The sequence below is a fragment of the Equus caballus genome, chromosome 11, assembly GCF_041296265.1.
Source record: "Equus caballus isolate H_3958 breed thoroughbred chromosome 11, TB-T2T, whole genome shotgun sequence".
In the NCBI taxonomy this organism is placed as follows: Eukaryota; Metazoa; Chordata; class Mammalia; order Perissodactyla; family Equidae; genus Equus; species Equus caballus.
In genome coordinates, this window is record NC_091694.1 from 20,637,785 (window position 1) to 20,653,200 (window position 15,416).

Here is a 15,416-nt window from a genome sequence, read left to right on the forward strand (position 1 = left end):
AAAGAGATCAGGAGATAAAGAGCTACTCTTAGTCTTGTATAAACATTTTCTATATTAGGAGTGCAGCTGTCTTTTGTCGCATTGAAATGCCTCCTTGGGGGCCAGCCCAGTGGCACTAGTAGTTAAGTGTGCATGTTCCGCTTTGGCGGCCTAGGGTTCGCCGGTTTGGATCCTGGGTGAGGACATGGCACGGCTTGGCACGCCATGCTGTGGTAGGCGTCCCACATATAAAGTAGAGGAAGACGAGCACGGATGTTAGCTCAGGGCCAGGCTTCCTCAACAAAAAGAGGAGGACTGGCAGTAGCTAGCTCAGGGCTGATCTTCCTCAAAAAAAAAAAAAAAAAAAAGAAATGCCTTCTTGGTGGTAGATGTTTTCAATGCTGATTTGGATTTCATTTCCTTGGTGAGATCCTCTGTGTGTTTTGACACTTCAGGGATGTGCTACAAATATTTTTTGTCTGAATGAGAATTCTGTCATGGGTAGAAGTTTGGGTCCATACTTCTGATTCCCCTTTAATTAAAGGAAAGAGACACAGAATAAGAGAAATAGGCTCGTTCATAGAGGAGACAATGACACAGAATTCCAACAAATACTTGCTTCACTTTAATGTATTCAGATCCACCTATTAATTTTGGTTTAATTCAGGCCTGTGACCTAGTTTTGCCAGAATTTGGTGAGGGGCCAGGGAAATGATTCAGAGATATTGGAGATAGGCCATCCTAGCCTGGGATTGCTTATTGGCTACTAATAATCTGACCATAGAGTTGACTGAGAATTTAAAGCAAAACAGCATATTTGTCCATTTCACTCAAATTATTTTATAAGTATAGACTATGACAGTGGCTAATAATATCTGGAATAATTGATAATAACTATTAAACTGATGATATTTATTGTTGCTGAGCACGATGACTCTAGAAGGATGACTAGGTTAAAGCATTGGGTTTGCCTTGCCTCCTTCTTGGTGGTGATTTCTCTGCGTGTGTGTGTGTATGGGTTTCAGAATCATTCTTTGTCTGTCTTCCTTTTCCTAGGGCGTATGCGGCCAGCAAAGAATCACATGCCACTTTGGTGTTTCATAATCTCTTGGGTGAGATTGACCAGCAGTACAGCCGCTTCCTCCAAGAGTCAAACGTCCTCTATCAGCACAATCTGCGAAGAATCAAGCAGTTCCTTCAGGTGGGATGAGAAACTGAGTGGAGGAGAAACTGAACCTGCAGACTAGAGTTTTAGCTTTCTTTCCTGGAAGTATTTCTTTTCTCATTTGGATGATGAGAATTTATTTGGTAATTCTCAAAGGAGAAATAATTAGCCTTTTCTCAAATCTCTGTGTACTCACCGTGAGCATCATTACCTGAGATTCACTTCTTTGGTGAGTTGAAGTAAGAACGTGATTGTTATGTTAATCATTATGTTAGCATGTTAATAACATGATTATAACTAGGTCCCCTCATAGGAAGAAGACTCTTACTCTTAAATGTTAAAGGTTTGACCATAATTGGATGCCCCTTGACAAAGCTGGTGACTTCCCTATAAGACCAGGATAACGTATCATCCAGAAACTCAGACTGCCGTGCCTTCTCTCCCAGAAGTACAGCTCATCATGACTGCCTTTCTTCTCTTCTTCCCTTTGTCTCCCACTGATTGCAGCCAGACTCTGAGGCCTTCCTTCTGTTGTTTTGTGTAGTAAATGTAATGCTTTCCTTAGTTTATGAGGAAGTTAGCAGAGTTTGGTCCACATTTCCATAGTGTACTGCAGCTTTTCATTCTCTTTCTCTCCTACTTACAGAGCAGGTATCTCGAGAAGCCAATGGAGATTGCCCGAATTGTGGCCCGATGCCTGTGGGAAGAGTCCCGCCTCCTCCAGACTGCAGCCACTGCAGCCCAGGTGAGACCTGGGAAGAAGCACAGTGCTGTTGGGGATGTGCTTTCCTTCTTGTGTGCAAAGATGCGCTTGCTCTATACAGTCGCTAGGATGTACACTGACCACCAGGACAGAAGTGGGTGTTTTGGGGTTTTTTATTTTATACAATAAAAATAACTTAATTTTTTTCCTGAGTATGTAATGCATTCACTTTTTTTTTTACTTTAATTAACACATTATTGGGGCCAGCCCTGTGGCCAAGTGGTTATAAGTTCGTGTGCTCCGCTTCAGCAGCCCAGGCTTTCGCCAGTTTGGATCCTGGGCGCAGACATGGCACCACTGTTCAAGCCATGCTGAGGTGGCGTCCCACATAGCACAACCAGAAGGCCTACAACCAGAAAGCAACTATGTACTGGGGAAGCTTTGGGGAGAAGAAGAAGAAAAAAAAAGATTGGCAACAGATGTTAGCTCAGGTGCCAATCTTTAAAAAAAACAAAACAAAACAAAAACATTACAGAAAAGTAGAAGGAATAGTTTTAAAAAAAATCTGAAATGTTGCTCAATCCCTCTCTTTATTGTCTCTTCCCAAGAAACCAAATTAATAGTCTGGTATATATCCTTTCATACATTTCTCCAGTCCAGGCTCATATAAACTGTGGAAAATAGACACACACACACATATTATTATTATTATTGTTGTGTGTGTGTGCGCGAGGGTTCACCCTGAGCTAACATCTGTTGCCAATCTTTCTCTTTTTGTTTGAGGAAGATTATTGCTGAGGTAACATCTGTGCCAATCTTCCTCTATTTTATGTGGGATGCTGCCACAGCACGGCTTCACAAGCAGTGCTAGGTCCGCGCCCAGGATCTGAACCTGCAAACTCTGGGCTGCCAGAGTGGAGCATGTGGACTTAACCGCTATGCCACCAGGCTGGCCACACACACACACACATTATTTAAATGGGGTTACTTCTCTGTATCTTGCTTTTTTTCGTTTAATATTATATCATGTAAATCCTTCTAAGTCAAGTAGTGTAAAGCTAATTCATTTTCTTTATTTACTGCATAATATTCTGTGGTGTAGATCTGCTGTAATTTATTCAATTATCCCGCCTTCGATAGACATTCACTTCATTCTGGGTTTTCCCCCCCCATTATAAATACTACTGCATTACCTCCCTATTTATCTTTATGTATTTGTGCTTTGATTTCTTTATGATAGGTTTCCAGGCATGGAATTGCTAGGTCAAAGGGTATATATATTTTAATATTATAGATAGTTCTGGATTTCTTTCTGCAAAGGCTGTAACAGTTTGTATTTGCACCAGAAGGATATGGTAATGTACTACTCCTGGGAGCCACCTGGGAGCTGGTTCGGGATTGAATCATTCAGGTTCATGTGTATTTCTCTTTTGTGGCTAAGTTTGAGAATATCCTCACTAGAGCTAGAGATACAGTCAATGTAGGGAATAGAGATAATGTGACACTAACTAGCCCATTGCGGGAGCAGTTCTGTGCTCCTGGTCTCATCACTTATGTTGATGTATGATAGACATATCTATCTATATCTAGAACATATAATCTATTATGTGTGTATGTATGTGTGTATCCTACTATGTGCTAGTTTTTATGACCCTCTACTTTAGAGGAAGTTGTAGCCTAGAAGAAATGGAAAATCAAATAAATTTATAATGCAATAAAATGCAAATTATTAAAATATATTAAAAAGAAGAAAATTAAGTAGATCAATAACAATAAAGATATATTGAGGCAGACTTTTAAAAAATTTACACTCCCTGTTTCACCAAAAAAGTCAATGGGCCCGAAGGTTTATAAATTTTGTTTTAACAAACCTTTGTGGTACAGATTGTTTCCTTATCATTTAAGCTCTTCCAAAGTGTATGGAAAAAAAGAGATGTTTCCAGCTTATTTTATGAGACTGGAATAATCCTAAGAACAAAATCTGAAAAACACTGTAAGTAAAGAAAATGGTTAGGACTTTTGTATCCTGCTTAGTGTTCAAAGCATGGTTTATATTCTAGGAATGCCAGGATGGCTCAACATTAGGAATGCTATTCGTGTAGTTCATTAAATTAGTAAGTTGAAGAAGAAAAACCATATTTTTGTTAAATGACAAAGTTTGGTGTCCATTCTAGATAAAAAATAAGGAACTTTCTTAATGCGATAAAGAATATTTGTCAGAAACCAAAGGAAAGATGATGCACAATGATGAAACACTAAAGTATTCTCATTAAAAAACAGTTGCAAATAGCATATACTGGAGAATATGAGGAAGCCATTTGGTATAAACCTAATTTGGCCTGACCTTGTCTTTCCAAAAGGGCCTGACCATGGCTGTTGAGCATGCATTGTATATCTGCTTTAGATATTCACTATGGCAAGAACAAAGGCTCTTGAGATAAAGGTGCAACTTCCCTCCCCCTCCCAACGTTGGCATCTCCTTAAGGATTAAGCATCTTTCCTTAGGCTAGGAACTGATTGCTGTGCTCACCTGTGACCACCCAGCTGGAGACAATAGGCTTGCCTCCTGCTATGCCCTCTGAGATAGCAGACCCACTACCTGCTGTGTCCATCAAGCGCTGTGCTGACAGGGCAATCTTGTGACTATTGTGGGAGGGACATTTCAATCATATGTGAAACGTCCTGTGTGGGGGTATATAACCACTCTTTATACCTTGCTTCTTTGATGCCCTTTCTTCCTTCGGGAAGAAAGGCCCCGGGCCATGGTCCTCAGATTTCAGCTCAGAATAAACTCACCCAAATTTTCCTTTAAAAAAAAAAAAAAACAGTTGCAAGGGCGGGCTGGTGGCAGTGCAGTTAAGGTCGCACGCTCTGCTGTGGCGGGCTGGGGTTCACAGGTTCAGATCCTGGGCACGGACCTATGTACCGCTTATCAAGCCATGCTGTGGCAGGCGTCCCACACATAAAGTAGAGAAAGGGGGGCACAGATGTTAGCTCAAGGCCAATCTTCCTCAGCAAAAAGAGGAGGATTGGCAGTGGATCTTGGCTCAGGGCTAATCTTCTTAAAAAAAAAACAGTTAGAAGATTGAAAATGCCTACTGCCATTGATATTTTTCCAAAGGATCCAGCCAATGAAATAAGACAAAAAGGAATAGGAGTATAAATGTTGGAAAGCAAGAGACAAAATTGTCATTATTTATACATAGATAGGTCTTCCTACAAGATCCAAGAGAAGCAATTTAAAAAAAAACTGTTGGAGCTAACAAGAGTTCAGAAAGGTGATTGTATTCAAAATAAATCTTTTAAGAATCAGTAGTTCTTGGGGCCAGCCCCCAGTGGCCTAGTGGTTAAGTTTGGTGTGCTCTGCTTCAGCGGCCCAGGTTTGGTTCCTGGGCATGGACCTACACCAGTTGTCGGTGGCCGTGCTGAGGTGGCAACCCACATCTAAAGTAGAGGAAGATTGGCAGCAGATATTAGCTCAGGGCAAATCTTCCTCAGCAAAAAAAGCAGAATCAGCAGTTCTTTTATACAATAGCAGCAATAACCTGTTAGATGATATAATGGAAGAAAAGATCTGATTCATAATAGTAAAAACAAATGTATATGATATGCATATATTATTGATATGTATGATAAAATGTCTAGAAGGATATATGCCAAATCATTAAAGTGGTTGGCTAAAGGAGACTTTTTGACTTTATCTGAGGGGTTTTATTTTTTTAATATCCTCTAATCAGGGAAATGTTTTTCTTCTTTTTTCCCCTCTTTTTAAAAAATTGTGATAAAATACACACAACACAAAATTTACCATGTTAGTCATGTTTAAGTGTATAGCTCAGTAGTGTTAAGTTCATTTTCATTGTTGTGTGACCAATCTCCAGAACTCTTATCATCTTGCAAAATTAAAATTCTGTACCCATTAAACTACAAATCACCATTCCCCATCGCCACTGGCAGCCACAATTCTTCTGTCTGCCTCTTTAAACTTAACTACTCTAGGAGCCTCGTATGAGTGGAATCTACAGTGTTTGTCTTTTTGTGACTGGCTTATTTCACTTAGCATAATGTCCTTTAGGTTTATCCGTGTTTTAGCATGTGTCAGAATTTCTTCTCTTTCAGATATTCCATTGTGTATGTATACCACATTCTTTTTTAAGATTTTTAAAATTTTTCCCTTTTTTCCCAAAGCCCCCCAGTACATAGTTGTGTATTTTTAGTTGTGAGTCCTTCTAGTTGTGGCATGTAGGATGCCGCCTCAGCCTGGCTTGATGAGTGGTGCCATGTCCACACCCAGGATTTGAACCAGTGAAACCCTGGGCCGCCGAAGCAGAGCGATTGAACTTAACAACTCGGCCATGGGACTGGCCCCTATACCACATTTTGTTTCCTCCATTTATCTGTGATGGACCCGGGTGGCTTCCACCTTTTTGCTACTGTGAAGAATGCTGCTATGAACATGAGTGTACAATTTTTTCTTTTAAAAGACAAGAATGTAGCAGGAATATAGAAGAAGGACTGTCTGAGTCTAAGTGAGGGCGTTGGGGAAGGCATCAGTCACAGAGAAAGGAGAGGTTGTGTCTGAGCTGAGATGTAAGGCTGATTACGTCTGCATCAGGCAGGTGATGAGAGAGCTCTCCAGGCAGAAAGATCGTGTTCAAGCAGGGAAACAGAAATGCGTATATTCTTGGGAGACGTGTGGAAAGTCCAGCATCTGGCTGAGGAGGGGAAGATAAGCTAGTCAAGGCCCACATCAAGAAAATCTCTTTAGTCGTGCCTACCATCTGGGCCTTGGAAGAGCAGTTACTACAAGGGCCTAGGGGCTGGACTGCCTGGGCTTGAACCCCTTAGCTCTGCCAGTTGCCGTGTAACCTCAGGCAAACCATTTACTCTCTTCCTCCAATGGCATGATTATGGTACCTATTTCATAGAATTAGATTAATTCCTATGTATAAAATGCTTAGAACAGTCAGTACCTGGCATATAAATGTGAAATAAATGTTAACTGCTTTCCATTGCTGCTGTCATCATCATCATCATCATCATCACCACCACTGCTGTAAGAAATGGGGACCCACTGAAGAATTTTAAGTGGATAACTGATATGCTCAGATGTGGGTGAGGGGTAACATAACACTCACTGCTCAAGACCCTGGAGACAGAGAGGTTGGCAAAGAGGCACTTGTCTGTGTGTCACTAGGGTTTTCTGTTGCGGACAACTCTTATGTTTTCATCCTGTTTCATAAGATAACAATATTCAATTTAAATCAATTAGATAGAAGCTCTGACTTTACCATGAGAGGTAGGAAAGCAGTCGGTGTTCCAAGGATATTCCCCGTCATGTAGATCAGGGGTTGGCAATTGTGCCCATGGCCCAAATCCAGTCTGCTGCCTGTTTTTGTAAATGATGCTTTTTTGGAACGCAGCCACACACGATCATGTATGCATTCTCTGTGGCTGCTTTCCTGCCACAATTGCGGGGCTGAGTATTTATGACAGAGACTGTATGATCCACAAAGCCAAAAGTATTTACCACCTGGCCCTTAGAGAAAAAGTTTGCAGCCCCTGATACAGAGCTGCAAGTTGGATATTTGACGCCTCAGCCCAGGCCTCACTGTTATTTTCTCTGTTTACATCATCTGACAGTATTCATAAGTGTCTTTTATGGGTGAAGTACCAGGAGATAGGAAGCTGAGCGGAGGTGATCCCTGCTACCAGGGTTCTCAGTCTAACTGGGAGTATAGTAGGTCCACAAACACTCAAAGTGAGAAAAACATGGAGGAGGATGTGAGTAATTTTGCCTAGGGCAGCTGAGTAAGGTTTCACAGGAGAGCAAACAGTTGTGCTGAGTTTGAAGGTGAACGAGTTCAGGTGTGCTTGGGCAGAAGCGTGTGCCAGGCTGAGTGCACAGCGTGTGGGGAGGTCGAGTGTGAAAACATGCTCTATGCGGGGAAGAGTGGGTAGTTTGGGGTGACTGAAGTACGGGGTGGGAAGGTTTGAGTTGTCATCAGACTGTGTGAAACATCTGTCTGTGCTGGGCTGAGATGTTCATACCTGGAAGCGGTGGGGAGCCAGTCATTTTTACAAAGGTAGTAGAGGCAGGTTTCTGCGGGTCATAATTAAGCACATCTCTTTTCCCCCTTTAAGTGCGTACCAATTGAGAAATAGACATGGGAGTCAAATACAGGTACAATGTCAGCTGTATTGCGGGTAAAACAAGACTGGAAAGCATGGCTTGGGCGGGTAACCATGGTGGCTTTCTGCTGCTTGACCCTGAGTTGGATCTTGGAGTGGAGAGGCCGGGTCTGCAGAGCAGCACTCCCCCACCCATCCCTATGGAGCTTGCGAGATCATAGACTAGACCCACGGGACAGAAAACTAGACCTCTAGAACTGCTTCTGGAAACCAGGCCCTCGCTCTGCCCCTGGTGTGCCCCAGGAAGGCAAGAGAGGAGGAGAGAGACACCAGCTTAAGTTCTGGGTTCTTTGAAGCTCTCTAGGTGCACAGTCTTTCTCATCTCACTGATCTGATGAATCACTCCTCCTATGAAAAGAATAAGCAGGGGTGGAAGTTGCCTTCCTGAAACTTCCAAGGGAAGTTTGTTTTCTGTGGGCTTGGATAGGGACCATGGGAAAGGGAGAGAATGGTTCCCTCTAAAACTGGCATGCTTAGATCTATTTTTAGACTTCTGGTAGCAGTATGGAGAACAGGTTGGAAGTGAGCGGGATTAGAGGCAAAGAGATCAACAGTTGGGGCTTGAACTGAGCCAGTGGCACTAGAGATTGAGATGAAACATGACGAATATAGAGCTAGGAGGACTTGGTGACTCAATGTGAAATCAAAGACAATTGAGCATTTCTAGTTTGGAAAACTGAGTATATAATGTCTTTCCTGGACTCTCACTTCTGTTGCATTGGTTGATATCTCTGTCCTATACCAGTAGCCCTCTGTCTTGATCACTGCAGCTTTTACATGGTCTTTATCTGTTAGAAGATGTCCTATTACTTTGACAAAACTTACTGCTTTTAAGTTTTGTGTGCTATTTGACCTTTTCAAGGTACCAGCAGCCTCCCCTCCCCCCCAGCCCGAGATAATATCTCCTCATGTGATATTTCACCTTGGGGACAGAATGGTTTTTTATTATCCGCAGAAATGTGCTGAACACCACGTGCATTTAAATAGGCATCCAAAATCCACTATCATAAATTGTTCTGATTTTTTTACATGCTTTACCTAGAGTGAGCTTTTTGACGGTAGGGACCATGTCTTAGCTCAACATGTGGTCCCCTCATGCAATACACAGAGTGGGTTTATAGTGTGACCTAGGGGTAAAAAGCCAAGGGCACAGGTAAAACTCCGCCGGAGCTCCCTTGGCACCGCACTGCCAGCACCTGGAGAGCACCGGCTGATGCGTAACTGCCCGTTACAGTGCCCAGCACACTGCCTCTGTTTCCCGTCCCCTCACGTGGCAGCAGCATCTCAGGCCAAAAGGAAGGGGAGTGTGGTGGGATGGAGACAGGACGGAGGCATTTTTCTCACCTATTTCCTGCATTCACATATGTGTTGACTCCCTTTTGTGGCAGCAAGGGGGCCAGGCCAATCACCCCACCGCGGCCGTGGTGACGGAGAAGCAGCAGATGCTGGAGCAGCACCTGCAGGATGTTCGGAAGCGAGTACAGGTGAGCGTCTTGGGCAGGACGCCTTTTCTTGGGGCTCTTGCCTGTGGGTCCTGTGTGGATCTTTCTTAAGGTTTTGGCTTCATTTTAATTCTCTCAGAAACTTTCTATTCCCTCTCCCCAAGGAAATCTTTTTTACTTCTGTTTGTTTGTTTGTTTGTTTTAAATAGGATCTAGAACAGAAAATGAAAGTGGTAGAGAATCTCCAGGATGACTTTGATTTCAACTATAAAACCCTCAAGAGTCAAGGAGGCAAGTGCATATTAGAGATGTTAAAATCTGTAGAAAGTGAGTTTGTGTTACTCGAGTTTCAGGAGTTGGTTGTTTTGACCCTTTGTTCAAACTGCGTGTGTGTGTGTGTGTGTGTGTGTGTGTGTGTGCAGTGGGGCACAGGACTACTGGTGCTTTAGGGATCCTAGTTATTAAGGATAGGAGTCTTCCCTCAGGTCAAGGAATTTTTCCTTCCTCCTCAGACATGCAGGATCTGAATGGAAACAACCAGTCAGTGACCAGGCAGAAGATGCAGCAGCTGGAACAGATGCTTACTGCGCTGGACCAGATGCGGCGAGTAAGAGCATGGGACCCCTTCCCCTGCATCTCACTCACTTGTGGGATTTCGGCATCTCGTGGCAGACCTTGCCTGGTTTCTAATAAGTTCCTTCTCTGGAATTGACTAAAGAATGTGGTTAGAGACAGTCTGAGGAAATGTTTTCTGACTTTGTTTTGGTTTCCAACCAGAGCATCGTGAGTGAGTTGGCGGGGCTTCTGTCAGCTATGGAGTATGTGCAGAAGACTCTCACGGATGAAGAGCTGGCTGACTGGAAGAGGCGACAACAGATTGCTTGCATCGGAGGCCCTCCCAACATCTGCCTAGATCGTCTAGAAAACTGGTAAAAGATGAAAGAGAAGTTTTTCGTTTCTTTCTAGAAAGCTGTGCTAAATTATGGTCATAATTGCAGGCACGAGTTTGTACTAGATCTCAAAGGTGGGGACTTCTGCATTCTCAAATTAAGTCTGAGTTAAGGCTTTTACTTTATTTGGACTTTTTTTGGTATAGTCTTGTTGCTTAACGATGGGGATACATTCTGAGAAATGCATTGTTAGGTGATTTCATTGTTATGTGAACATCATAGAGTGCACTTACACAAACCTAGGTGGTATGGCCTGCTACACACCTAGGCTACATGGTACTGATCTTATGGGAGCACTGTCGCAAATGTGGTCTGTTGTTGAGCAAAATGTCATTATACAGTGTATGACTGTAAAAATGTATTTATATTAACTATAGTTTGAATATTTTTTATTTAATAATTTAAATAAAGTTTTTGGTTTAACTGTATTTAGCATCTAGACTAAATTTTACATTTTAGTTATTTTAATAATTTAAAATGACACATTGTCTTTGTAAGGGAAAAAAGTTCAAAAACAGAAAATAAAGAGAAGAAAAGTCTTCTAAAATCTAATCCTTCAGAGGTGCTTACAGTTAAAGTTTTGGTGACTCCCTCAATCTAGACATCTGTTATTGTATGTGTACACAGAAAGATAGAAATCTCTACATTTTCCCTTTGGTGGGGTCGTTCTTTATATGCTTTTCTATAATCTGCTCTTTTACTTTCATTCATCCAGCAAATCTTTATAGAGCAGCCTTGACACGCAAGGCTCAATAATGAATATTTCACCAGCTTAAACTAGGAGAAGCTTCACATGAAGAGGAACCCAGAAGCATAGAGCATGAAATTGGAAATTTGGGACAACTCTACATGAGAATGCTTGTTCATATCCTCACTAACTCTGAGTTTTGCTGATTTACTGAAAGCAGTTTTAAACGCTTTCTGATCAGGGAACGAAAAAGCCTAAGTTCTGGGAATGGGAGAATCGAAGTGTCAGAAAAGGGGGTCAGGGAGCTCCGACGTCCCGGCAGCTGTCCTGCCCCTCCCCTGGGCCTGCGTCTTCTCCCTTCTCTCTTTGAGGCCTTTAGTCTTCAGTAAACTAGCGGCAGACCATCAAGGAGAGACACTAATATTCTCTGTTCCTGGGGACAGAGTTAATTGGCCTTTGTCTCCATGTCTACTTTTTCTATATGCATGTTATCAATATTTTGAAACATGATGTTATGTCCTTTGATCCGTTGAAGGTTGAAGTTGACAGGGCTCATGGGGTTCATGCAAGGAGACATTAAGGCTCAGATGGTGAAGGGTCCCAGCCAAGGCTGCACAGATAGCCAGCGGCAGAGCTAACTCAAACCCGTCTTCTTGGGCCGTCTAATCTCCTGCGTTTCCCTAGTCCCCACATTTTGGTACAAGGACACGTTAGGATGAAGAGAGTGAGTACCAAATTCCATAGTTCATGTTCTCCACATCTGGGTTCTAATGCTTGTCACTTTCCAACGATCACTCTGTTAATGCCTCCTAATGGTATAAGTTTTGACACTTCTTCTTCATGGTTAGTTCCCTCTTTGAAATGTAAAATTTTGCGAAGGAACTATTTAAAAAAGGCAAAATAAATTCCCCTTTTCTTATTTAATTCCACTGAATTGTATACTTATAAATGGTAAATTTTATGTTATGTATATTTTGCCACAATAAAAAAATTCCCCTTTCTTATTTTAGGGGACTGTGTAGTCGTGTTTATATCTATGGTATTTCCTTCCCCTCTTCCAAGTTGCTCGTGTACACTCACGTAGGTAACTGGTAACTGTCTTATTTTATTGACAGGATAACCTCATTAGCAGAATCTCAACTTCAGACCCGCCAACAAATTAAGAAACTGGAGGAGTTGCAGCAGAAAGTTTCCTATAAAGGAGACCCCATCGTACAGCACCGGCCCATGCTCGAGGAGAGAATTGTGGAGCTGTTTAGAAACTTAATGAAAAGGTAGCTTAGAATCCTGTCTCTTCCCCTCATCACCCCCCACCTCCACCCAAAAATCATGTCCTTAAATGAGAGATCAGTCCACTTCAGAGACACGGGGACAGACTAGTGTGCTGTATAGTGTATGAACTGCTGTCCTTCTCTCTCCTTTCAGTGCCTTTGTGGTTGAGCGGCAGCCCTGCATGCCCATGCATCCCGACCGGCCCTTAGTCATCAAGACCGGTGTCCAGTTTACTACTAAAGTCAGGTGGGCCATGGCACTTCCACTCCCGGTGGATATTTTAATGAGGGATGCTGTTAGGACAAGAGCAGAGTTGGTGGCCAGGGTTGTTCCTTACAGGCATCACAGGCAGTACTCTGGTGGGTATAGAACTTCTTGGCATGATATCAACTTGCTCTTTGATTCTTCTGTCAAAAGCTAAAGAACTACCAGAAATCTTTTTGAGGTTACCTGGGCATATTTGTAGGCCATCGTGTCTCCTTCTGCTCTGAAAAAGGGGCAAAATGATGCCAGTTATTTTCTCTTCTTTGAGCCTACTTTTCCCTGAGGATTCTAAGGGAAAGAGTAGGGCTTAGTGGTCTAGAAGCTAAGAGGCCACAGGGCAGGTGGGTGGTGGGTCTGCGGGTGGAGTGTTACTTTCACACTCAAGTCAGAACAGGTATGCTGGGGTTTGCCCTTCTGCAGTGAAATTTCCCTCTTCAGAAACAGAATGGTGTTGGGTTTCAGGTTTAACAGAAAGAATACCAGGTGCAGAGAGCGTATTCCTGTACTATTTTTCATGAAATGGCTTTTATTATCCTTTTGTGAGTCTCTCACAACTTTATCCAAGTTCCTAGGCCTTTTTTCAGTGCTTTTTGGCCTGAAGGGGTGATGGTCAATTTAGGATCAAAGAGGGCACTGGCAGGAAGAGATTTTGGGATTGTGATTTATTCATTTCTTAGAAATGAAGAGTTAGTGGTTTTATATTTCTTCAACTAGAAGTTGCTGGAGGAACTTACTGACTTCTTTTTTAAACTAGATTTCTTTTTCTCTGCTCAGAAACTGTTTTTTTTTTTCTTTTTTGGACATAGATTGCTGGTCAAATTTCCGGAATTAAATTATCAGCTTAAAATTAAAGTGTGCATTGACAAGTAAGTACTTCTTATCTTAGTTTTTTTTTCAAATGGGAGACAGAGAAATGAGAACTTTGACAGACATCATGTGAACTTAGAGACTTTATCTCCATTCAGAGATCTTCGTTTTTTGAACAAAAAGTTTTCAAAAGCCTTGCAGTGGGTTGCCGTTTACGTGCCTGAACAAAACCACAAAGCTAGTGGTACAGATTTGAGTTGCAATTGCTATTGTGACCTTGAGTCCCTCTTTTTCTTTAATTTTTTACTTGTAAATGTAATTTATGCATATAAAACTTAGAATATATGGGGAAAACAGATTTTTTTTGGTTTTCCACACTTCACCACATAGTGGAATACTTTTCAAAATTTGACACTACCTTTCAAAAATTAAAATGCACATGGGGGCCGGCCCCATGGCCTAGTGGTTAAGTTTGGTGCACTCTGCTTCGGTGGCCAGGGTTTGGTTCTCAGGCGTGGACCTACACCACTTGTTGGAGGCCATACTGTGATGGCAAGCCACATATGACATAGAGGAAGATAGGCACAGATGTTAGCTCAGCCCGAGCCTGCCTCAGCAAAATAAAATAAAATAAAATGCACATACTCTTTGAAGAGATTAGAAAAGAGAAATGTATCCTTATTTTTAGGTGATATTTATCTGGAAACTTCATGCGAATGAGCTGGAAAATAATTACTAATGGAATAAGGCACTTGAGGAAAGTGGTAGGTTTAATAATTAAATAAACAAAAATTAATAACTTCAACCATATATTAGCATTAACCAGTTAGAAATTATAATAGAAAAATGATCTCACAATAAGCAACAAAAGTAAAAAATACATCGTGATAAACATAACAGAAATGTTTAAGATCTATTTGGAGAAAACTAGGAAGTTTTAGTGAGGAAGGGATATTGTAAAAAGTGATGAGACAAATCATGTTCCTGAACTGTAGATTTTTTATTTTGTTATAAAGATGTTGATTCTTCCTGGTTAATACAGCATCAACCAAAATGTGAATAGGATTTTTTAAACTCTTGACTTGGCTTTTCAAGTTGTATCTTAGATGAAAAAAAAAATCGAAGGTAGCTTTTTTAAAAAAAGGATTTATTTATTTATTTTTAATTATGGTTAAAAAAAATTTAACGTAAAATTTGCCACCTTGACCATTTTTAAGCGTATAGTTTGGTAGTGTTGGTTATGTTCACACTGTTGTGCAGCAGATCTCCAGAACTTTTTCATCTTGCAAAACCAAAACTCTGTATCCATTGAACAACAAATCTCCGTTTACCTTTCCTCCTAGCCCTTGCCAACCACCATTCTACTTGCAAAAAATTTTTTTTAGTAAATAAAAATAATGGAGGGAGGTATGGGAAGCTGCCCTGCCAAACATGAAAATATATCACAAAGTTTCAGTTATTAGATGATGTGTTACTATACTAGGGCAGGAATAAACTGATTTATCTTTGAAACAAAATCTTAAGTCTAGAAATAGACTTCAAGTTTATATAAAGAATTAATGTATGTTTAAAATGATATCTCAAATCCATGAGGAAAGGATGGATTATTCAGGAAGTGGTTTTGGGACAACTTAGTATTAGGAAGATTTGAGTGAGAAGTTAGAGTTTTACTTTTTACTGTCCATCAGAATAAATTCCAGATGTATTTACATATTTAAAACAAAAGTATCTTAAAAGCATAGGTGAATGTAGTAACGGTGGTAAAATGGCAAAATGGTACAACCACTTTGGACAACAGTTTGGCAGTTTCCTGAACTGGAAAGTTAAACGTATCACTACCCTATGACCCAGCTGTTCCACTCCTAAGTATTAATCCAAGAGAAATGAAAGCATATGCCACACAAAGGGTTGTACAAGAATGTCCATTAATAGATGGATGTCCATTAACAGGTAA

General features: G+C 41.3%; 1 protein-coding gene across 5 annotated transcripts in view; it reads left to right on the top strand.

Moving 5' to 3' along the window:
* Nucleotides 1-15,416, top strand: part of STAT3 (signal transducer and activator of transcription 3) — a 61,831-nt gene that overhangs the window by 33,350 nt on the left and 13,065 nt on the right. For all 5 annotated transcript variants that reach the window (XM_023651588.2, XM_023651590.2, XM_023651589.2 and 2 more), the window contains 9 exons: nt 1,036-1,180; nt 1,791-1,889; nt 9,428-9,523; nt 9,691-9,772; nt 9,994-10,088; nt 10,259-10,410; nt 12,235-12,393; nt 12,545-12,637; nt 13,462-13,521. In XM_023651588.2, the coding sequence (XP_023507356.1) occupies nt 1,036-1,180; nt 1,791-1,889; nt 9,428-9,523; nt 9,691-9,772; nt 9,994-10,088; nt 10,259-10,410; nt 12,235-12,393; nt 12,545-12,637; nt 13,462-13,521 (981 nt within the window). The remainder of the gene's footprint in view (nt 1-1,035; nt 1,181-1,790; nt 1,890-9,427; nt 9,524-9,690; nt 9,773-9,993; nt 10,089-10,258; nt 10,411-12,234; nt 12,394-12,544; nt 12,638-13,461; nt 13,522-15,416) is intronic.